At 38.3% G+C, this 24,678-nt stretch overlaps 1 protein-coding gene across 2 annotated transcripts in view; it reads right to left on the bottom strand.

The window, feature by feature from the left end:
• The window catches only part of DNMBP (dynamin binding protein), a 92,681-nt gene that overhangs the window by 51,829 nt on the left and 16,174 nt on the right, over positions 1-24,678 (bottom strand). For both annotated transcript variants that reach the window (XM_074373780.1, XM_074373779.1), the window contains 3 exons: positions 10,854-11,008; positions 9,234-9,356; positions 263-2,269 (listed from right to left, as the gene is read on the bottom strand). In XM_074373780.1, the coding sequence (XP_074229881.1) occupies positions 263-2,269; positions 9,234-9,356; positions 10,854-10,998 (2,275 nt within the window). In that variant the 5' untranslated portion in view covers positions 10,999-11,008. The remainder of the gene's footprint in view (positions 1-262; positions 2,270-9,233; positions 9,357-10,853; positions 11,009-24,678) is intronic.

The following is a 24,678-nucleotide window of genomic DNA, read 5'->3' as shown; positions in this document are numbered from 1 at the left end:
TTCTTTGTGACAAATGCTTATTAATACATTAATAAATGTTTGTTATTATTATTATTATTGAAATCTAGTTCCTGGACCACAAAGATAAAAGATGCAGTTTTCTCATGAGTATAAGCCTGGAAGTCTTTAGTCCTTAGCAGAGCCTGGTTAAAGAAAGTTACAGTCCATCAAAGATGGTAACATATCCCTTAAAAACCTAGGTAGGCTGTTACTTGCTTGTGGGTGTCAAGAAACAAGTATATATTATTTCCTCAGCACTTACCTCTAAGTTGCTGGAGTTCCATATTCAAACTCTCAATATTATTCTCATAGAATTCAAGATTCTCAAGGGTCTCTGCCCTTAGTGATTCTTCTTGCTTCTCCTCCAGCAGTAAGTTCAGCTCTTCTTGAGCCCTGCGACACATATCCAAGTCCTGTTCCATTTCCTGAATCCTCACCAAGACTAAGGGACACTGGGAAGTTTGGTCCAAAGTCTTTTCCATGCTCTCAGGGCTCTCCTTTTCTAGAGTCTCCCAGCCAGGACGGTTGCAGGCTAGGAGCTTAGGGGATACTGCATTCATTCTCTGCTGGCCCGAGGGAGGCAGGGGAGCTGGTCGGGAGGGTCGCATTGCCAAGGGTGGTTCTGGTCTCAGGTTCTGGTCCACTGGCAAATGGAGAGAAGTGGATGCTGGAGTACAGGGGCGGGGTGGTGGTGGCCTTAGAACCTTTCTCCTCTCGGGTAGCTCCTGCTGGGTGATTAGCTTCGAGGAACCTCGGAAAATATCCTTCTCGGAATTAAAGTCCATGATTGAAAAATGGCGCAAAATTTTATCTGGTTCTGTGCCAGGCCCTGACAAGCTCTTCTCAAACTCCATCAGCTGTTGTGTCAACTTAGAGTCCAGGTCCATGCTGCCGTCTCCCTGTGAAAGTACCGCTGCTTCCACGGCGGGTGCCTTATCTTGCAGACCAGGCTTCACCTCTGACTTCTCTGATGCAGAGCAAAAGCTGGAAGCATCTTCTTTGGGTGTGCAGAGCTTTTTCACATACTTTGCCATGCCCTGGAACTGAGGGCTCAGCTGGCTGGGTCTGACCACCCTGGCGGCTGAGAAGGAAGAGCTGTTGTGAAAAGGAGACACTGGCTTCTGAAGGGTTTTTGGCTGGGAGTATGTTCTTCTGGGAGGTAGGCTGGAGTAGTCTCTAGTCCTTGCTTCTAGAGGAAGAGGGTCAGAATACCGGTCAGGGCTTGGATGGCTCCCTCCTGCTGTGGAATAATACTGGTTTTTCTGCGATTTGGAGTGAAAAGGTACTTGAGGTTGGGAGGCAACACCATTGACTACTTCGTGTGAAGGATCTTTCAAGGAAGTGTCTTTGGCAAGAGGCTGTTCATGCCCCGTGCACGTGTTTCCTGGGGGCCCTCCTGAGATGCCCTCCTCCCAGTGAGAGATTTTATCTACTTCATACTCAGGAATCAGATGCTCCAGGGAAGAAGTGGATGTTTCAGAAATAACACAGTCGGAATCCTCTGCTTTATTCTCGAGAGATTCATGTCTTTCCCCCTCCGCTACTAAGGCGTCCTCTGAACAATCCAAAGTGTCAGGGACCTTGGCGAGGCTGCTTTCCTGTGGCAGATCCGCGGTTTCCTCTACCCTTGTTTCAGGACATAACTTTACAAACCGATAAGGAAAGATGCCTGTCCTACCCTTCAGTGACCCTTCTAGCCAGCCATCTTCCAGCGTCCCCAGGATTCGGATTTTATCGCCTACCTCGAAATCCAACTCATTCGGCTCCAGGGCCTGGAATTGGTAGAGGGCAATCCCGTAGGTGCCTGGCTGCTCGCCGTCCTCTTCTGGCTCTCTCTCCTCTTCTCCTGTAGGGGTATCCACTTCCCCGTTAGTCATGCAGTCATCACGGTTTCCAGAATTTACTGACTCATCCACAGTCCTCAGGGGCCCTAAAAGCTCTACAAAACCTTCGGGAAAAATGCCTCTTCGACCCTCTAACTCTCCTTCAAACCAGCCTGGTTCAGGAACTCCAATAATGGTAATCACATCCCCTTCTCTGAAGTCCAGCTCCTCGTCCAGCTGGGCAGAAAGCCCCATCAGCGCCCGGGCCTGTCCCATTGAATATTCAGGAATCTGGAGAAGGGCACTCTGTGAGTGCCACCGCCGGCTCCATGAGGAGAGGCAGAGCTCCCTGACACAGGAGGATGGGAAGAAGCCCCGGGCTCCCCAGCAGCTTCGGCCCTGCAGCCAGCCGGCCGTGGGAGTGCCATCGAGAATCACTAGGTCACCTAAGAAAGAGAAGAGAAGCAAAGATAATGACCTCAGTCATCACCCCATCAGGACGTTACTATAAGAGTGCAACTTGTCATCTTACACATCTATCAAATTCAAGGAGATATAAACCTAGAGTCTCAAGGGCATGAACGCTTTTTGACCAGTCAGTGACAACAGAGTGAACACCCCTATAAACCTGGGTTTTTCAAAATGTGGTCCATGGAACCCTGCGGGTGGATCCCTGGGATCCTTTCAGAGGATCTGTGAGGTCAAAACTATCATCATACCTTCTTCATATACTTCAGCAAAACAATGTATCGCAGCACACTGAATATAGAGCAAATAAAAGAATCTAGATTTCTTCTATTAAACCAAATATCAAAGAGATTTGCAAAAATGTAAACCTGTATTACTCTCCTCATTAAATTTTTTTTTTGTTTAGGAAATTAGCTATTTTTCATAAAATGGGTTTTAAAAAATAAACTAATAATTTAAAGTTTTCTCAGTTTTAATAGTTAATATGGTAAATATCACTAGGCCCACATAAGCAAGAGCTCTTTAGGGTCACAATAACTTCCAATAATGTAAACGGATCCTAAGATCAAAAAGTTTGAAAGTGCTACTATAAACAATGTTTTTACAGTCTATGCCACTGGATTTGTTTATAAATGATAAACAATATTCATGTCCATTACAGACATTTGAATAGATGGATCTAATTTCTCACACTAAATTATATTCAATATCAAATAGGGAAGAAAGAAAGAAGTCTTCAGGAATGGGTTGGAGGTGCAGCATGTGGGCAACAAATTCTTTGTTTATCTTCTCCAGAGGCCTTCTTAAACTATCCTTAACCTGAAAATACATCATAATGAAATCTTAAAAGATGTTCTAGCAATCAGCACTTTTGCTTTTGAAAATAATCAATGCTTCCAATATTGGTGTTTCAGACTATCTTCACAAAATATAAGCTGAACAGTTAGCATCTGTCTTATAGTTGAAGAAAGTGAGGTAAGAAAAGGATGGGGGCACAGCGCTTGCTTCTGGAAAAAAACAAAACTAATATTCAGTCTTATAGGATCTGGTCCAGCTAAAAAAATTATTCTATGGTTTTTCAGTAAATTGTTTTATAACAAACTTTTAATTATCTGATTATCAACTATTCATTTTGTAGATTATATTCTTTTTCAGATTCTTTTCCATTATAGGTTATTACAAGATACTGAATATAGTTCCTTGTGCTATACAGTAGGTCTTTGTTGTTTATCTATTTTATATATAGTAGTATGTATATGTTAATCCCAAACTCTTAATTTATCCCTCCCTCTGCCCCCACTTTCCTCTTTGGTAACCATAAGTTTGCTTTCTATGTCTTTGACCTATTTCTGTTTTGTAAATAAATTTGTTTGTATTATTTTTTTTAGGTCCACAAAAAATGATATCATATGATGTTTGTCTTTCTCTGTCTGACTTACTTCACTTAATATGATAATCTCCAGGTCCATCCATTTTGCTACAAGTGGCATTATTTCATTATTTTTTATGGCTGAGTAGTATTCCATTTTGTGTATATGTGTGTGTGTGTTGTGTATTACATCTTCTTTATCCAGTTATCATCTGTCAATGGGCATTTACGTTGTTTCCACGTCTTGGCTATTGTAAATAGTGCTGCAATGAACACTGGGGTGCGTGTATCCTTTCAAATTACAGTTTTCTCTGGATATATGCCCAGGAGTGGGACTGCAGGATCATATGGTAATTCTATTTTTAGTTTTTAAAGGAATTTCCATTACTGTTTTCCACAGTGGCTGCACCAATTTATATTCCCACCAACAGTGTAGTAGGGTTCCTTTTTCTCCATGCCCCCTCCAGCATTTATTATTTGTATACTTTTTAATAAAGGTCATTCTGACCTGTGTAAGATGATACCTCACAGTAGTTTTGATTTGCATTTCTCTGATAGTGATACTGAGCATCTTTTCTTGTGCCTGTTGGCTATCTGTGATCATTTGCTCTTTGCCACCACCTGAGTCCAACTCCCATCATCTCATTCTTTTAAACCTTGCCCCAGACATCTCTTCCAGTGTACTAAATGATGCATACCAAACTAAGATTATAAATGTACCAACTTTATCATCCCCCTCCCCTGCTCAGACTTTCACCATGAGGCATGAAGTCTTCTTATTGCCAAAGGCATCTTCTCTAATAATCTTATTCTTACTCTGAGAAATATATAAAAAAATAAGTTTGCTTTGGATACTTTCTAAAGAGGTTCAGTTACCAAGCTACCAAAAGTCTACTCTTAAGTTTTCATCTCCGTGCAACCTAGCATTCACATCCAGTCACAATCTCCCCCAGCCTCACCTCAGCTATCCAATATTATCTCACCTATGAGACCCTATTCCACACAAAGGGACTTTCATTGTCTCCTATACAAGCCTCTCCATCTGAAACCTTAGCATGACCTAGTATCACATACATCCTGGCCATCTGTAGCCTACTAAAGTAATGATCACTTGTATCACCAATTTTGACACTTGTATTTTCACATACTACACAGCACTTAATGTAAGATTTTGCACTTAGTGGTTGGCACCCAAAACACTTTCACTGATTTCATACTGTTTTGCTTAGATGTTCTTGAAAAATAGGGTCTTGGTCCTATATTTCTATTTTCCTTTATGATTCAATATCCATTGGTCAGAGCTTAAGGTCTTGAGAATTACAAGTGATACAAGTGATTTTTTCCCCCATTAGTTCTAAGGCCATTCCATCAAGACCACAAAGGAACTCACTGGAGACATGGCTACTGTTCAGACACAATAGGCCTTTTGGTGAATAATAAGAATAAAAGCGTGCCATAACTCCCACTCTACTGGCTTCTAAATGAACTGGCTTTCTTAAAGCTGCAGAATTACAGTATTTTCTTGTTTTGCCAAATCTCCATGAAACTATTATAATAGGGCTTGTTTTCCTATTTTCAGCTGGGTGACTGTTTTGATAAGCTTTATTACCTGGCAGGCTACCATTCTGTTAGTTCTTTCTATATAACAAAGGTGACTTTTGGAAAATTTTTAGGCCCTGAAAACCACTTTAGAGGTAATTTTGTTGAACACTCTTATTTTATATTGAGTTTTTACATGAGTCTCCCATTTTCATCAGAAAGAGTATGCAGCTCTTCCCCTGGCATCCTAGGTGATTCTTTAGGAATGGAGGCTACTTAGTGGTCCATTCCCAGACTCTGGAAACAACAATACGAGGAACTCCCAGAATAGAGTGACCAGATTTTGAGAACAGAAAAATAGGAAGTGTGATGACCCTTAGGGTCAGCCTGAGCCTTTTGCTGGACACGGTAAATCCCAGCCATCACAGTGCTTGTTTCTTCCAGTTGGATTTTTTTTATTCGAGTAAGAAATGCATTAGAAATAAGATGATAAGAAAGAAAATTTCCTCCTTTCTTTTCTTCTAAGAATCTGATCAGAAGTAGTCTGACTGCAGTATTGGGTCCCTCACTGAATCCTTATGCCCAGGGGACTGTGCTCTATACAGACTGACTGTATACTTTACCCAGGTTTCCAAGTATCTGACCCTTAATTCTGACACCTACACACATGACACCGTAAACTTGTGACACGAGTGCTTTAACTGATAGATATCAATTATCAATTTGTTTAAATAAATATAGCAATTTAGTTTTTATTGGTCTTTTTTGGGGGTGGGGAGGTAGCCTAGAAACATGAGGTTATAAGCAAGGGATAAGCATTCTGTGTTACGTAAGGCAATTATTGTTATTTCACTACTCACACTAATTTTTTTCTCTCCTCTTTCTGTTTTTTTCCTTGTGATACTCTCATTTTTTTTGTTTTTCACTTCTCTTTCTTTTTTCCTTCCTGTCTTTATTTTTTTGGTATGGCATCTGCATTGTCTTTTAAGAGACAGACTTATTTTTGAGTATAAATATAACTCAAAATTCAGGGAACAGTCCAAAACAAATGGATCGCTTCAGGAAAAGGAGGGAGGGTGACATCTGCTGGTAGAATCACTGGTGGTTATAATTCCAGATAGAATCTACCTGGGAAAACGTACATATAGACAAGATATCACGTAATTATCAGGAAACAAGGTCCCCCACGCATATCTATGAACCCTAGGAATTCCATTTGAAGAATAAAAAATTAATAAATAATTTTTATGCCACTAGACTAATCTTTATTAAGTGACTACGCTGTGCCAGCTGCTTTACATGTATAACCTCATTTAATCCTCACAACTCACTGAGGTAGGTATTATTATTATCCTCACTTGCAGACAAGGAAACTGAGGCCAAGAGAACTTAAGTGACTAGTCTGAAGTCATAGCTATTGAGTTGTGAAGCTGGCTTTAGATCTAGGGCTGTGAGAATTCTTATCCCCTAAACTATCCTGCCTGCTCTAAATAAATACATATATCTATTTTTTGTAATATAGCTTATAAAAATATATAATTTTTTTCTTATTCATCCTAATGATATTTCTGAAAGGTAGATAATTAACAATTAACTAAAGGCAGCAAGGTAAAACAAAACGGGTCTCAAATATTATCCCACATGCTCTTAAGGTTTCCAAATCCCCTCTTGACATATATTAAATCACAGAAGAGAAGCTTCACTGCTAAACTGAAGGGTCAAAGGAAAGGGAACTGGACTGAGTCCTAGAGGGCAGAGATAAAGAATGTGTATACTTGACACAACATTGTACACTGTCTATACTTCAATAAAAAATTAACGGGGGAAAAAAAAAGAATGTATGTACTCATGAGCAGAGACACTGACCTACTGGAAGAAACAATTTTCAGCCTAAGAAGTAGAAGGGCCATTCCAAGCACAAGACTTGAAAATCAGGAAGCCTAGTTTCAAGTCTTATAAACTATATGTGATATAAAACAATAGTTTCATTTTTTAGTGATTTTGTTTCTAATTAGTAAAATTAAGATCCATTATGCATAGAAAACAAAAGGAACTAAAGTCATTTCTGTGTCTCATGCTAAACTTCCCAGAAAAAGACCAATTGTGTAGATACACCTAACATCCCCATCCTCAAAGGCTGTATGTTCAAATCCGAAGACATACAGAGCTAGAAGAGAAGCAGAAAGCAGAGAAGGAAAGAGAGCTGAGCAGTCAGTGTGTTTATGGGCAGCAGAGTACCAGGGAAGAGAACAAGCTAAAACCACCGATGGTGAGTACATCTGTTTTTATTCTCTCTTTTTCTATGTATTCCCATTGCCCTCCATCCTCTTCTTTTGAACTCCACTTACATCTTCAAGCTCCTCAGGCTTATCTGGTTAAAAGCTATCAACACAAGATCTACAGACTCCAGGACCCAGCCTGACTGTGAGTCAGTCCTGGCACAGGGGCTCACGGCTGAAAGGTCCATGTCATCGTCTTCCTGAGAATCTCTTAGGTAGCCCTGGGATTCCTGAGGTGGATTTTAACTTCAAAGCAAGTTCAGAACACATTAGACCAGTCTTCCCAGGGAAGGCATTCAGTAGAAAATCTCTCTTTGTGGTACCTAAGACTTGACTACATAAGATATAATTGTAAAGCTAAAAAAACTAACTCCAGAAGCCACGTTGTCAAGTTCCTCAAACATCGTAGACATACTGCATATTCCCACACAGTACATTCTTATACACAGTATTTGCTCCAGAAATCAGGTGTAGGATAAAACAAGTCCATGCCATCCACATCCTCTGCGCAGCTCTGCCAGAAGCACTGTGCTCTGGCCCTTTCTCCACACCTTTTTACTTGTCACATGTAGACTCAGCCCTGCAGTAGGAAAGCTGTGAGTAGGGACAGATAAGGTTCCCTCCTACAACTTCATCTATTTCTGTCTGCTTTCCCAACATTGATGAGCAAAAAAGCATAAAGAGCAGAGGTAGAGGCTCAGTGTACAGTGAAGTGCAAGCAACTCTGAAAACAGATTTTGAGGATTAAGATCAAAATCCAATATTTCTTTCTTCTCACTAATGGTTAGGAAATTTGCTAGGTCTCTCTCCCCACCTCTGCTCTCCCCCACCACTCATATGTGTACATGGTTTAAGAAATTAAAAAAAAATAAGCTTATTCCTTTAAGTGCCATACTCAAAAGAGCAAGTAACAATATTAATAACATAGCCAATAAATTCTACCATTTTGATTACTGTTCTGAACCCTCACAAAATTGCACTGATCATAAGCCTCAGTTTGTGGAACATAACTGGTTTCTGTTTTTATGCAGAAATGTATGGACTTAGTCAAGTATATGAGGTGAAATGGTTTACAGTCACTCTTTAGAAGTTCATATGTCTATCAGAGTGCAAGAAGTGAGAACTACTTGGAATATCATTGAGACATAGCTATGACCATTGCTTTAAACAACTTTATTTTAAACTGGCTCTGATGAGAACTTTAATAACATTACCTAATAGCTGAGTAGCAAGGGGGCTGTTTTGCATCTCTCTCTCAATCTGCTTACCACAATTCCTGCTCTACTATTATGCATTAATAATAGTGATGTTGTTAGCAAAGTTTATCAGTTTTTATAGGAAAAAAAGATAATTGTAGTCTGAAGTGTGGTTACAGCCTGGAGCAGCAGAAGGAAATACTGAACTTATGATCAGGTGATAGGACTTCACTTTCTGAAGCCAAAACTTCTCAACCATAGGCAACATTCTTTGAATCTTATTTTCATTACTTTTTAAATGCAGTTAATAATACCCACTTTACTACCTCCCAGGTCTGTGTTGAGGATCAAATGAGAGTGTATTTGTGAGAAAATACTGTGGAAACTGTAGAATGCTATTCAAATATAAGGCATTGTTATGGTCAGCACTCTCTTGATATTACTGAAGACTCAGAAGTTAGTCCCTTACAAAAATTCAAAAAAAGAGCTCTAGTTGTCAAAATGTACTGACTCCACCAATCTTATTTTTAAACAATCTATTCTTGGATGATCAACTTACCTCGATGGAGTGGAAGACTGTTCAACTCTAGGGATGTAAATTCACAGATACAGACAAACAGTCTCTCTCCCTCTTTTAGACTGGGAATGGTAACAATTTCCACAAAGCTGCTGGGGAACTGTCCTGAAAATAAAAGCAAACATTTCCAATATTGAAATTCCTTTGTTTCTGTCTGTGTACCAGGACAAAAAACTTTTTTTCTGAGTCCATTTATAGATCCTGAATTGAAAACTCACTGAGTACTCATAGTTGGAGAATCTACTGTAGAAAACGTGCAGTGCACAAAATTAGATGCGTGCAGAATACAGAGCATGTAATTCAATCCAATGTGCATTTACTGGGTGCCACTCTATCAAGGTGCAGTGCAGAGTGAAAAATGAGTGAGACAGTCTTCACCCTCGAAGATCTTAAAATCTAGTTCAGAAATAAAATCTAATTCAGACATAAACAATAATTCAGTTCTGACATCCGTGTCACATCATAGGTACACAGATTGCTATGGAAGTTACAGAAAGTAGAAAATGGGTCAGGGAGGACGTGAAAACTTTTATGAAAAAGATGACAGTTGAGTCTGAAGATGAGTAGGGTTTTAATAGGTAATAGTAGACAGACAGGGTCTGTCAGTTGGAAAACATCCGAAAGTTTAGTTGATTCTACCTTTTAAGTACCTCTTGTATCTGTCCACTCATCTCCATACTTACCACCTCGGTCCAAGCCATCAGCACCGCTCAGCAGGATTACTGCAACAACCTTCCATCCCGCCTCCCTGCCTTTGGCTTTGCCCTTTCTTATCATTCTTCAATCTGCAGCAGTGACCTTTCTAAAATACAAATCTGATTGTGCTTAAAGCACATTCACAGTACCCCATTTCCGGAACTCATTACCGTGGCATGCGCTGTCCTCCGTGATCCAGCTTCTGCTCATCTCCCCATGTCATATCCCCTCCTCCTCTTAAGCCTTCATGCCAGACTGAACTGTTCTCATGTTCAGTTCTCTCCATGTTCTCTCCCTCTCGTTCCAGGGCCTTTGAATAAGCAATACTCTCTGCCTATCCTCTTTGCCTCTTTATCTCAGTGGAGACATCATTTCTACTGGGAAATAGACTATCATCTCCCAAATGTGGGTTAAGTGTGAACTGAGTTTGTTCTAAGGACTGTATGATGTACTCCTGCCCAGACTTACATAAATATATGTATTAAGGACTGGATTTAACATAGGTACACAGTGTGGGGGGGAACTTCCAGACTTCCCTCAGCAAATTCATGAAAGAAACTGGCACTAACATACGTTTTCAAGAACAGAAGAAAGGAAACCAGGTGCATGGAAAGTGGGAGGTAAGTGCATCTAGGGTAGATGGCAGCTTTAATAAATTTAGGCTAACCACAGATCTAGAGGGCAGCTGGGACCTAACCATGTCAACCTTTGAAGAGCAAATAAGGAGAGATGGAATGATAACAGACACTCTCCCCTCACTGGTAGAAACCACAGCAAAGACATAGGGAAAACACAAAAGGGTCTGAAGTTTATATATGGGGCTTCCCACCAAATCTTTATTTTTAATATGGAAAGAAGGGAGGGCCTTCGCTCTACTTTGTACGTAAAGAATTATGAGCCTCTTACCTGTCACATCCTCTTTCTTTCCTAGAAGCCAAAATTCATCCACCACTGCCAACACCTCGATAATATCTCCCACAAAGAGTGGCAGTTCTTCTGATACACTAGGGCAGAAGTCAAAGATGGCTCGAACCACTGAGCCAGCCTCCATGCTTTATAATCTGGAAAGAAAGGTCAAAGAAGCGGGAAAGTGTAAGTATTTAAGACATTGTAATATAGATCTGTATTTTGAGAATTATGATTAAGATATAAAGGTACTTATAATGAAGTCAAAGCTAAGCAAATAAGAAGTTTGTACTCTAAAAAAATCAAAGTACTGTCTCATTTAATTCTTTAAAAACATATAGTTTCATCTGATTTTCAAAGTCATTCTGGAATTCAAAAAAAAAAGTGACCTATAGCTGTGAATGACAGAAAACATGCAAGTTGGAAACATAGACTTCAATATGCCTGAGGAAGGCAATATGGAAATTAACATTTGTGAAGTACTGAGTAAGAAAGTACTTTTAAAATATGGCATTTAAAAAGTTGGAATTTTAAATATGGCAATTCATCTATTCCCCATAACTACCTTTTTTTGCTTACTTATTTTCTCTCTTTGTATTTCCACATATATTTTAATTTTTTTCTTTCAGTTCTATTGAGATATAATTGACATACAGCACTGTATAAGTACATCATGAAGTGATTATCACAGTAAGTTTAGTGAACATCCATCGTCTCATACAGATACAAAATTAAAGAAACAGAATAATATATTTTTCCTTGTGATGAGATCTGAAGATTTACTCTCTTAACTTTCATATATAATATAGGACACTGTTAATTATATTTATCATTTGTACATTACATCCCTAGTACTTATTTATCTTATAACTGGGAGTTTGTACCTTTTGGCTGCCTTCATCCAATTCCCCCTTCCCTCAACCCCACCTCTTGTAACCACAAATCTGACCTCTTTTTTCACGAGTTTGTTTTTGACGTATAACTGACCTATAACACTATGTTAATTCCTGTTATACAACTCAGTGATTCAGTATTTCTGTACATTTCAAAATGATCATCACAATAAGTCCAGTTACAACGTCACCACAAAAGATATTGCATAGTTATTGATTATATTCCCCACACTGTACATTTCACACCTATAAAATACACCATTATTTTACAGCTGGAAGTTTATACTTCTTAACCTCTCTCACCTATTTCTTTCCTCCCCTCATCCCCCTCCCTTCTGGCAACCATCTGCTTGTTCTCTGTATTTATGACTGTTTCTACTTTGTTTGTTCATCTGTTTTGTTTTTTAGATTTTACATATAAGTGAAACCATACAGTATTTGTCTTTCTCTAAATTATTTCATTTAGCATAATACCCTCTATGTTATCAAAAATGGCAAGATTTCATTCTTTCTTATGGCTGAGTAGTATTCCATTGCATATATAGATATATATACATATACATATATATATATATACATATATATATTCTATATACACACACACACAATATCTTCTTTATCTGTTCATCTATTGATGGGCACTTAGGTTGCTTCCATATCTTGGCTATTGTAAGTGATGCTGCAATGAACACAGAAGTGCACATATCTTTTTGAATTAGCTTTCTTTGAATAAATACCCAGGAGTGGAACTGCTGGATCATATTGTAGTCCTATTTTTAATTTTTTCAGGAGCCTCCATACTATTTTTCATAGCAGCTGCACCAATTTACATTCCCATCAACAGTGCATGAGGGTTCCCTTTTCTCTACATCCTCACCAGTTCTTGTTATTTGTTGTCTTTTTGGTAATAGCCATTCTGACAGGTGTGAGGTGATATCTTATCATGGTTTTGATTTGCATTTCCCTTATGATTAGTGATGCTGAGCATCTCTTCATGTACCTAATGGCTACCTGTATGTCTTCTTTAGAAAAATGTCTATTCAGAACCTCTGCTCATATTTTAATTTTTTTAATGTTGCTTGCATGAGTTCTTTATATATTTTGGGTATTAACTCCTTATCAGATATATCATTTGCAAATATCTTCTCCCATTCAGTAGGTAGCCTTTTCATTTTGTTGTTAGTTTCCTTTCACTATGCAAAAAGCTTCTCAGTTTGATGTAGCCTCTCCCCATAGCTATCTTAAAGATGGAGGTACTGAGGTTCAACAAGTTAGAAAACTTAATTTGTCCAAGATCACAGAGTTTAGCAGCAGGGCCAGGATTCAGACTGAGGGCATTCTGGCTCCTACCTACTGAGATTGTGTCTGCCAAAAAATGTAACCTGTCCTGAAGAACAGCTGCAGGATCACACCCCAGTGGCCCAGATTTAAAATGCACTGAAAAATAAAAATCCATAAAAAGAACAAGAAAGGGCTATGTAAATGGTGCCTCCAAACAAGATTTAGTACACTATGCCAGATCAAGAACATGTATTTGGTTCAAAGACACCTATGCCCCAACCTTGCATACTACCTGTTATGGAGTCTGTCCTATAATAAGATGTTGTGTCCATTACTTTGTGTCAAGGGAGCTTAAGGACACGGTTAAGCAACAGAAAGGGAGGTAATAAACAGAGTGCATATGTCCACCTGTAAATCATCAGCCATGATTACCTACACTTCTAGGTCTTTTATAAGGAGCAGTAGAAGATCTCCAGTGTCCAGACCCCAAGTCTATTTTCCTTTATTTACCTTAAGTATTCATTTGGTGTTGGTGGAGATGAGGATTCTAACTTTCATCTCACATATAACTATAATTTGCACCAAAAAGCACCAAGTGCCTAATTACAAAAAAAAAGACGGTTATAGCTTCATAAAGTTTAAATCTAAGAATGATGTGGATAAATATGTTAGGCATATAATAAATTGTTCCGTCTATTAATGCTAAGTACTTATAAGATTTTAATGACTCATGCAACACAATTAAACATTACATATGAAATCTGAACTGTTGAGTGAAAAGAGCTTATTATCATTGTGTTACTGAACCTTTTTTTTTCTATAATGAGATGACTTGGGTACACAATGGAAAAGAGAAGTGGCTAGAAAATTCCCACAACCTCTATCCTCTCTCACCACATATTTTCTCTAAGTATTAAACATATATATATAAAATCACACACCAAGGAGGCAGCATAATGTGAATGCAAAGTACTAGGTGCCTGGAGCCATAGAGATCAAGGTTCAAATCCCAGATCCACTATTTATTAGCTTTTTCACCTTGGATATGTTAACTCAACTCTCTGGGCTTCAGCTTCCTCGTTCAGAAAAATGGAGACAATTATATTTGCATAATAATTATCAAGAGGATGATGATAATGATAAAAATAATCACATTAATGCCTGATATTTGAGCACTTACTATGTGCCATGCATTGTATTATGACTTTCATTGAGTCCTCACCACAACCCTGTTGTATATAATTGGTTCCCATTTTACAGGTGAGGATACAAGTTCAGAGAGGCTATGTAATCTGTCCACCCAGATCTACCTGTCTCCAAAGCCTTAACCAGTATGCTAATAGCGTGAAAGGACCTGGGACAGGGCTGATACAATAAGTGCTCAAGAAATGTTAAACTGTTACTAAACACCATTTCCATGATCAGCTACAAGATCACATCTGTGTCACCAACAGCATCACCAGAGAATGGGATATTTCAAATATATAAACACTACAGAATTTACCATTTCAACATGTCAGAACTTGGTTAAACTCTGACCATGTTTAAAAATAGACACATTAAATTCATCCCTGCCTTCTTCAATAAAAGACATTGAACATGATTTCCTCCTTGCCTGATGGACACAAGTTCATTACTAAGACCATACCTTACTGTACCCTGCTGTAATACATAATGCCAGTACTATGTAACTTTTGGGTCTTTCTCTTTTAATGTCAGCCTTCCCTCTACTATGAGTTTATTTCTTCTGTTAACTTTTCTACCTTTTTCTAGACTGCTGTTTATAATCTGCTGGGGGCATGGGACCACACATACACCACCAAAATTATTAAAAGTTCCCAGATAAATAAAAAGTAAACATGCTCCATATGCGAGGCTAACAAATTCTTCTGCGGTGGTCAAGTACATGTGGTAGGGCTAGAGTTCTTCAACAGTTATTTTATGTGTTCTGAGGCCCCTTTCTTATTTTCTGGCTGTCTTCCAGTTAGCTGAAGTTGCCAGATGTCAGATTTCCACATAAGGGTGGTATAATAAATATTTTTTCCCCTAAAACAAACAATATTTTGCAAAACCCTTAACCATCTATACATTATTAAAACAACTCCTCAAGGTTGGGCCAAAGTGGATATTATTTGCCTTCTTCTACAAATACACTTTCTCAAATTCCATCTCACTATCAGATTAAATATATCTCATTATCTAAAATATCAAGTAGAGAATTAGAATTAGCATAAACCCCAAAGGATGACTTGGAAAGCTATCCTCTTACATAGAGGAGTAACCTTTGTGATCTGAAAGAGTTAAAGCTTCTCCCTGAGAACTTCTTGCTTTACCAGAAAATGACTCAGAAGCAGAGGAGGGTCTGGCTCAATAAATACTTTTACTGACTGACCTCCTACCCTATTGGAAGGAGTGTGTAATCACTGAGGAATACACACCCTGGAAGGGGGCTGAAGTCAGAGCCTGGCTAAACTACAGGACTCGTGGGTGAGACTGGAGAGGAGATCTTAATGTCCTCTGTTTTACGTGAAATATCATGAATTTCATCTCAGTCTTCTCTGCTCTGTATACAGTATGAAAAGCAACAATGACCGTTTCTGCCCAGGGCATTTTAGAAGACAGAGCATGTTATTTTGAAACTTAATCATAACTAGCTTATACATAAACTGTTCCACCAACTCCAGATGGAAAAAGAACTGTGGAGGAAATCAGAACGCAGATGGGCTTGAGAGAAAGCAGAAGTAACTGCCTATATGGCATGATGTCAGGGCCATCAGAAAGTTTGCTTTGAAAACAACACTTTTTCTCTTGCTGGTAAATGCCTGCCTTTCCACCTCTAGAGAGTCATTCTGCATTTGAGGCTCCTTGAAGAGCCTTCCTTCTTCAAACCCTTACAAGACATAAAACTCTGTGAGGGAGGAGATTTTTGTCTGTGTTGTTCACTGGTCTAGAGTGATGCTCAGTGAGTAATTTTTGGTGAGCAAATGACTTACTGAATTTTAAGAAAATATGTGGAACTAACTATTCATATCAAAATCTCTACTTCCACTTATCTAAAACTAAATTAACCATATAAGCCTTTCAGATCAAACATTAAAATCTTGGACTTCATCCTCCACAGCCCACAGATGGTACACTAATAGCAACAGCTACCATTTGAGAATCTATCATGTGCCAGACACTGAGCTAGGAGCTTGTAACACCCCCGCACTGCAAGGTAGAGGCCAAGGTGCTAGAGCCAGGGTTCTTGGGTGCAAATCCCAGGGCCACCACTGAGTAATATACTTAACTCTGAAGTTGCCAGAGAGTCCAGAAATAAACCCACACATCTAGGGTCAATTAATCTTTGACAAAGGAGGCAAGAGTATACAATGGAGAAAAGACAGCCTTTTCAGCAAGTGGTGCTGGGAAAGATTGGACAGCCACATATAAATCAATCAAGTCAGAACATTCTCTCACACCATACACAGAAATAAACTCAAAATGGCTTGAAGACATAAACATAAGACAAGCCACTATAAACCTCCTAGAAGAAAACACAGGCAAAACATTCTCCAACATAAATCTTAGCAATGTTCTACGGCAGTCTGCCCAGGCAACAGAAATAAAAGCAAAAATAAACAAATGGGACCTAATTAAACTTATAAGCTTTTGCACAGCAAAGGAAATTATAAACAAAATGAAAAGACAACCTTTGGAATGAAAGAAAATATTTGTAAATGATGTAACTGACAAAGGCTTAATTTCTAGACTATACAAACAGCTCATACAACTCAGTAACAAAAAAATAAACAACTCAATGAGAAAATGGGCAGAAGACCTAAACAAGTATTTCTCCAATGAAGACATACAAATGGCCAACAGGCACATGAAAAGATGCTCAATATCACTATTAGACAAATGCAAATGAAAACTAAAATGAGGTATCACTTCACACCAGTCAGAATGGCCATGATTCAGAAGTCCACAAACAATAAATACTGGAGAGTGTGCAGAAAGGGAAGCCTCCTACACTGTTGGTGAGAATGTAGTTTGGTGCAGCTGTTATGGAAAACAGCACGGAGATTCCTTTAAAAACTAAAAATACAGTTACCATATGATTCTGCAGTCCCACTCCTGGGCATATATCTGGAGGAAACTAATTCTAAAAGATACATGCACCCCAGTGTTCCACAGCAGCACTATTTACAATAGCCAAGACATGGAACCAACCTAAGTGTCCACTGACAGATGACTAGAAGAAGAAGATGTGGTAAACATATATAATGGAATACTACTCAGCCATAAAAATGAATAAAATAATGCCATTTGCAGCAATATGCATGGACCTGGAGATTGTCATCCTAAGTGAAGCCAGAAAGAGAAAGAAAAGTACTATATGATGTATCACTTACATGTGGAATCAGGAAAAAATACACAAATGAACTTATTCACAAAACAGAAGCAGACTCACAGACACAGAAAACAAAATTATGGTTATTGAGGGGAAAGGGTGGGGGTAAAGGGATAAATTGGGGGTTTGGGATTTGCAGATACTAATTACTATACATAAAATAGATAAACAGGAAGGTCCTACTGTATAGCACAGGCAACTATATTCAATATCTTATAATAACCTATAATGAAAAAGAATATGTAAAGGAATATAGATATGTGTAACTGAATCACTATGCTGTACATCAGAAATTAACACAACACTGTAAACTGACTATACTTCAATTTAAAAAATAAAAAAATTTTAAAAGCAAAGCAAAACCAAAAACCTCTGAAGTTGCCAGATGTCAGATTTCCACGTACAGCCAAAAAGCTAGCAAAAAGCTAAGCCAGAACCAGAATTCAGGTCAGTTTGACTCCAGAGCCCACATTCTTTCTACTATAAACATTGCTACTCTCAAATCTCACTGGTTCTTCCTTCAAAATCTCTTGAATTTCATTTTTCTCTCTTTGGTTCTCCAACATTTTACTATGAAAATTTTCAAACAGCCAAGTTGAAAGAATTTTACACCTACCATCTAGGTTCTAGCATCTTACTGCAGTCACTTTATCACACATCACCTATCTCTATCCATTTAACAATCCATCTTATTTTTTGATGCACTGCAAATATTTTTTTTATTTTTGACACATTTCAAAATAAAGTACAGTTATTTCCCCCAGAATTTCAGCATATACCTTAACTAGAATTTACTATTTGTTTACAGGTTTCTTCCTTTCTGAAGTACCATTTTCCTCTCTTCTTGGCCAAAAATACAAGTCTTTTGTCCCCATTAATCTGTCAGTGAACTTGGTTAACCTTTTAAACTGTCAATTTTTACATACTACATAGTTGCTTAAGGATTTACAAGGTCTTCCTATTCTCTATAATTCATTCACATATTCAACAAATATTAAACCAGATAAATGGAGTCAAATTCCCACACAGGCTAAAAATTTGGCTCTACTGGGTAAGCTAATAATTTTATGATCCTTTAACCCAATATTCTTTAAATATTTATTCTCTAATTCTGCTGGTGACTGACAGGAGCCTGTAAACTCTCCTCTACTGTTCTAAGCAACTCAACCCCTATCCCAAAGTACCCACCCTACACAGGACAAAATAAACCCTGCAGATAACCTGACCACTGTCTCAGAAGGAGATACTCAAGCTTATCTTTCAGAGAGAAGGGGAGGAGGGAAGGGAAGGAGGGGAGAACTGACTCTTAAATCTGCAGTGTTTTTTTTTCAAGTGCCTCAAGGATATTTTTAACACTTTTTGTAACTAATGACCTTGGCAGCTACCTCTTAATCCAGTTTTACTCCCATGAAACATCAAGGAACACTGAAGATATTGTGAGATAAGTTATAGTTCCTGCCCCTAAGAAGCTTAGCTTAGTCTCTCCCATTTCCCCAAAACATGTTCTGAGAACACTAATCACATTACTCTCAAATACAAGAGTTCTACGGTCATTACAAACCTGAGGAAGGCTATAAGCCATATCCCTCTTGGAAGGGCATAAAAATTCTAGAATATTAAAGGCTGAGACAATCCTCACAAGAACCCCTTTTTAATTCAGTTTTCTTACACTTGTCTGGCACAGCACACTTTTTTTCAGGTCAAACTTTAAATTTTTTTAACCACATCTTACTTACCCCACTTATTCGTAAACCGTCCTTGTGCGGTCCTATCCAATCAAAATGCTCTCTGCTCCTATAACACACTTTCTGTCCAGAACGTGCAGTTTACATGCCATTTCCATGGTACGTTCCACTGCCTTTCCACACATTTAAAGATTCCCCTCTCTCTACTTTCTCCGGATGATGTCCTCCCCTCTTGCTCAAGCCCACCTCCACTTTTCAAGCCCCAGCTCCCTTGCTCTTACATGACCTTGCATATATTTGTGAAACATCAGACAGGATGTGTAAAAGTTAGTCATGAGAGGGAATCTATTAATGAAAACATACTCAGAGATAAAACAACATTTAAAAAATGTGTATCATACAACCCAAGTGTCCATCAACAGGTGAATAGGTAAACTGTGGCACATACATACAACGGAACATTATTCAGCCTTAAAAAGGAAGGGCATTCTGATACATGCCACAATATGGATAAACCTTGAGCATACTATGCTAAGTCACAAAAAGGCAAATACTGTGTGATTTCACTTACATGATGTATCAAGAGTAGTCAAACTCAGAAACTGAAAGTAGGTGGTTACCAGGGGATGAGGGGAAGGAAAATGGGTAGTTTCAGTTTGTGAAGATGGAAAAGCTCTGTAGATGGATGGTGGCGATGGTTGTAAAACAGTGTGAATGCACTTAATGCTACAGTACATTACACTTAAAAGTGGTAAAATGGTAAATTCTGTGTTATATACATATTTACCATAATAAAAGAGATTTTTAAAAATCTGCGCCATAAGATGTGAGAGAATGTGAAAGAAGGCCTGGGAAACTTCAGCAATTTTTAACAAGCAATATATCTACAAGTCTGAACATACTTTACCTAAAAAAAATCTCCTGAGATAACAAACTATAAACTTTTCCCCTGATAGATACTGATATCAAACCTGGGACAGACTGAGAACACCAAACAATGAGGCGGTGCTGGGTGTCTTCCATTCCCCCTCCCAGGTCTGTCCTCCACCCTTTGCCCTGCTCTGTGCTCCATGAGGCTGACCCACGAGAACTGCATCAGGGCCCTTCCTTGCCTCTGGCTTCCAGTTATGTTCAGCCAAGTTCTGGCACCAGCAGGAAAGCTAAAGGCAGAGGAACGATGAGGCTGGGTATTTACTTCCCTGGTTCCCTCTCTGCTGGGCTGTGAGTTGGCTGTGTTGTTCTACTAAAGGCCACAGAGACTGTCAGAAGACCTCCTCAAAACAGCTCTTTCCCTTGAGTCAGGCACCACCCGGCTCCCTGCCCTGAAGGCTGGGGTGGCTGACCTGCATCCCTCAGGTACAGTACAATTCTTGGTTATTTTCCCTAAGCCTGTTCATTCCATTTTAAGTGGGACCTCCTCAAATTATCCAATTTGAGTATGCCTTCTACATTCTGCTGGGCCCCTGATGGATGATATATGCCCAAAACGATTTTTAGAATGTATGAGAACTATGCATGAAAAAAATGGGGACAGAAAATATAGGAAGCTATAAAGTTTCCTAAATCCACCATTCTAAATCTAGATGAGAGATAAGACGTATAGATGTAAATTCTGAAGGCTTAAAAAATATTAAGAAAAAAAAACTGATGCCTGGTTTCCCCTGCACTCGCCCTCCAAAACAAACAAAAAACCCGTCCACTTTTGAGTACATAGGACTCAAATTCTAAATTCTTGCTTTGAAATTCTGAGCAATCTATTTTACTACTAGGAAAGTAGGACGCAATGTGTGAGTTCTGAAAATTTATTATATTCTTTCAAAAAGCACTGATGCCACCTTACACATTCTTCCTAATACTGCCCAATTCCTAGTACAAGTCTAAATTCTGGACTTTCAGAACAAAATTTCTAAAGGAGTCTTAACTGATAAACAGTTTCTCATTTCTTGTTTGCTCTTACGAAGGAGGTGTGCTGGGAGTGGCACAGGTCTGTCTCTCTGCCAACTTGAGGGGAGCTAGGAAGAGGGGCTTCTCGGTAGGGACTCTCCAGGATAGATTCCTTCAAAGGAACCTGCTTTCATGAGCATCTGGAAATTTCCTTATGTCTTGAAACTTAACTCTCCATAAAACAACAATTTTTGGGAATGGGAATCCATTTAAAAAACTTCAAGTCCAAGCAATGAAAAGTAATATTTAACCTCAAAAGCAGTTGCACAGTTCTCTTATTCTTGACAACACAGGACTAAAAAGAATGGGCTCTTCCCTCTGGGTATAAGGATAAGAGGTGTCAGAAAATGAAGTCTAAATCTACTTCAGGAAGGAAATGAGAGAAGCTAGGAAAACAGTATTTCCTCCTCTGGTTTACATCGCTGGAGTTCATTTTGGACAGAAGGTCAGCAGTCACTGCCAGGTGATTACTCAGAGAACCAGCAACAGATGAAGAGGAAAAGTAGAGCCCATCATGATCACAGTGTCCCCAGTGAGGCTGAGCAGCACGGCCTGGGCCAGCTGCCCTCCAACAGCATCTTCCAACCCACTGGGCTCTCCTGATGACAGCAGCACTGACTCACAACATGTACCTTGCTAAAACAGGTTATGGAATGTTGGACTGTAAGAAAAAAAAAAAAAATCCTGCTCTGACTTTGGTGGGATGACCAGAGAAACGAGGGTAGAAAAGGAAAGGAATCTGCTATCACAAACTGTCTTACAAATTATTCTACATTTTGCTTATTTCAAACTTGTCCCAAGTTGGAAGGCAACAACCTCAGTAGATGGAATGGGACACAGATCGGAGTTCCTGACAGTCATGGAAGGACCCTTCAGTCCTTTTCAGGATTTAAACTGAACGCTTCTCGTCTAAAACATCTAAATACTTCTATAATTGTGACAAAAGACAGAATTTAAATTAAGAAAGCTTCAGGATTGACTTATGGTATAGCTGCTTCAACTAACTTAAAGGATTCCACCCTCCCCCTCTATCTCCTACATTAAGCTGATTATTTTTCTCCTTTTTGCAGTTATTTTTTTAACTGCTTATAATCTCTACATCAATTTTGTCTTTTTTGACAAATTGCACTGGTGGAGGAAGGTCCCAAGATTAATATTTTAGGACTACCAAGTTGAGGAAATTTATACTAAAGAAACATTTTTCAAATGGGTCAACCTAAGAGTTCCTTAGGTGATCACTCAGGTTCCCATTTCTTAAATCATGCATGAATCTCAATGATGAAATTTAAGAATCATTGACTCATAAGCAAATACTCTGGACATGTCTGAGCTAAGTAGCTTAGTGACACATTAAAATTAACAGCTCTGACATGTTGTACATATAATAAATGCCCAGATAAAACATCCGATAGCAGCTGCAGAAGTGCAGATGAAGCTGAAACCATAAAGTGAAACCTGAGGGTGAAGCTGCAGCTAACAAAGAGCAAGATAAACATGTGATGACAGGCAGTTTTTAAGACAGTTTCCAGGAGATGCCAAGAAAATTTATTAACACAGTGTTCCAAGATATGAAAGTAAGATCTGCAAGGTAAGCTGTCTTGTTTCTTTCCCTTATCTCTTTCAAGTGCAAGCTAGTTTTTTGGCTAAAGAAGATTTAAAAGACAATAAGGCGTTTCTCTACCCTTCAGCCTATTTTAGAGTATAAAATATTCCTGATATTTTGGAAGAAAGAATCAGGAAAGGAATTTAGAAAGCTAAAGATTCTGAGGAAGAAAAACACAGAGGAAAGAAACTGTGCAACTGGAGTTAAAAATAATTGAGACTATTCTCAGGGTAGGTGATTCTAAATCACTGTATGCAGTACCAACATCCAAGGACCATGGAAAACAAGGACCAGCAGCTTTATACAAACAAGCAAAAACTGATGCTTTTAGTTACAGAAACTAGAGTCACGATACTTAAAAGGAAAATGTATGTATGGAATCTTCTGGTAGTTTCTGTTCAAGATGAACCAGAGAGTTAGGCCAAGATACAGCAAACTGGATGAATGGTGGATTCCTTAGATGGTGTCAATGAGAAGGATTTAATGCCCTAAATCAGGATGTTCAAATCTAAAATTCAACAATGGAAAGGTTCACCTGATATAAAAGAGATTTCTAACAGGAAAGGAGGGGCAATGGTATGATATGCAAAGAAAATAATATATCTATATGGAAGCCTGTCAATCTAGGAGCAAAACACTAAGAACTATAGCTGGGACAAGAATAAGGGAGAAACAAACAGGTGGGAGATTTATGATACAGACTGCCACGACAGATGGAGAACAAAGATGGTATTTTAAAAGTAAGATTACAAAACTGACACAGAAACTAGCCAACAATAGTACATGGTAGTTGATATACGCTGGAACACTAATTCCCTAACAAATAGCAAATACATACAAATCACATGCCAATTAGTTACGTCCTAGAGATTTCAGAGTCCTCTGGCAGTTAGCACATTTGATCACTGTGATTCCTACCAAGAATCACAGTTTAGGACTTTGCTCCAGTTCCCTGTACTGTTTTGTTTTGGCTTTTTTTAAAACCACGAATAGTTTTTGAATTTTATCAAATGCTTTTTCTATATCTACTGAGATGATCATGTTTTTTTCCCCCTTTATTCTGTTAATGTGGCAAATTACACTGATTTTCAAATATAAAGTCAACCTTGCATATCTGGAGTAAATCCTACTTGCTTATGATGTATTACTCTTTTTATATAGTGCAAATTTGCTATTTTGTTGAAGATTTTACACCTATGTTTCCCAAAGGATATTAGTCTGTAATCTTCAAGTGTCCTTCTCAGATGTGCCTATAAGGGTTAGGCTAGCCACATAAGGAACTGGGAAGTGTTCTTTTCTCCTCTACTTTCTGAAAAAGTCTCTGTAAGACTGGTATTTATTTCATCCTTAAATATTTAATATAATTCATTAATGAAATAATCTGGGCCAGGAAAACTTAGAGGTTTTTCATTAAAAAATCAATAACTTTATCAGATATAGAGCTATCCAAATTTTTCATTTCTTCCTGTTGTTGATCTGAATAAGCTATATTTTTCCAAGAAATTTGTCCATTTAGTCCAAGCTGTCAAATTTGCTGGCATAAAGCTGTTCAAAACATACCTTTATTAAGCCTTTAATATCTGTATGATCTATGATGATACTGGAAATTTGTATTTTTTCTTAGTCTTTCTAGGAATTTATCAATTTTGTCCATCTTTTCAAAGAACCAACTTTTGACTCTGTTAAATGTTTCTATTGCTTGTCTGTTTTCTATTCCACTGATTTCTTCTTCCATTATTTTTATTATTTCCCTCCCTTAACTTCAGGTTTAATTTGTTCTTCTCATTCCCGTGAAAACTTAGATAAACAGATTTTAAACTCTTCCTCTTTTCTAATAGAAGCACCTAAAGCTATGAATTTCCCTTTAAACACTGTTTTAGCTGCATCCCCCAGATTCTGATACAGTGCTTTCACTTTCATTCAACTAAAATTTCCCATATGATTTATTCTTTTAACTGTGGGTTATTTAGAAGTGTGGTATTTACTTTCTAAGTATTTTGAATATCCAGAAATCTTTCTGTTATTA

This window comes from Camelus bactrianus, chromosome 11, assembly GCF_048773025.1.
Source record: "Camelus bactrianus isolate YW-2024 breed Bactrian camel chromosome 11, ASM4877302v1, whole genome shotgun sequence".
NCBI lineage: Eukaryota > Metazoa > Chordata > Mammalia > Artiodactyla > Camelidae > Camelus > Camelus bactrianus.
The sequence above is the reverse complement of the archived record's forward strand: the minus strand, read 5'-3'. Positions and strand labels throughout refer to the sequence as shown.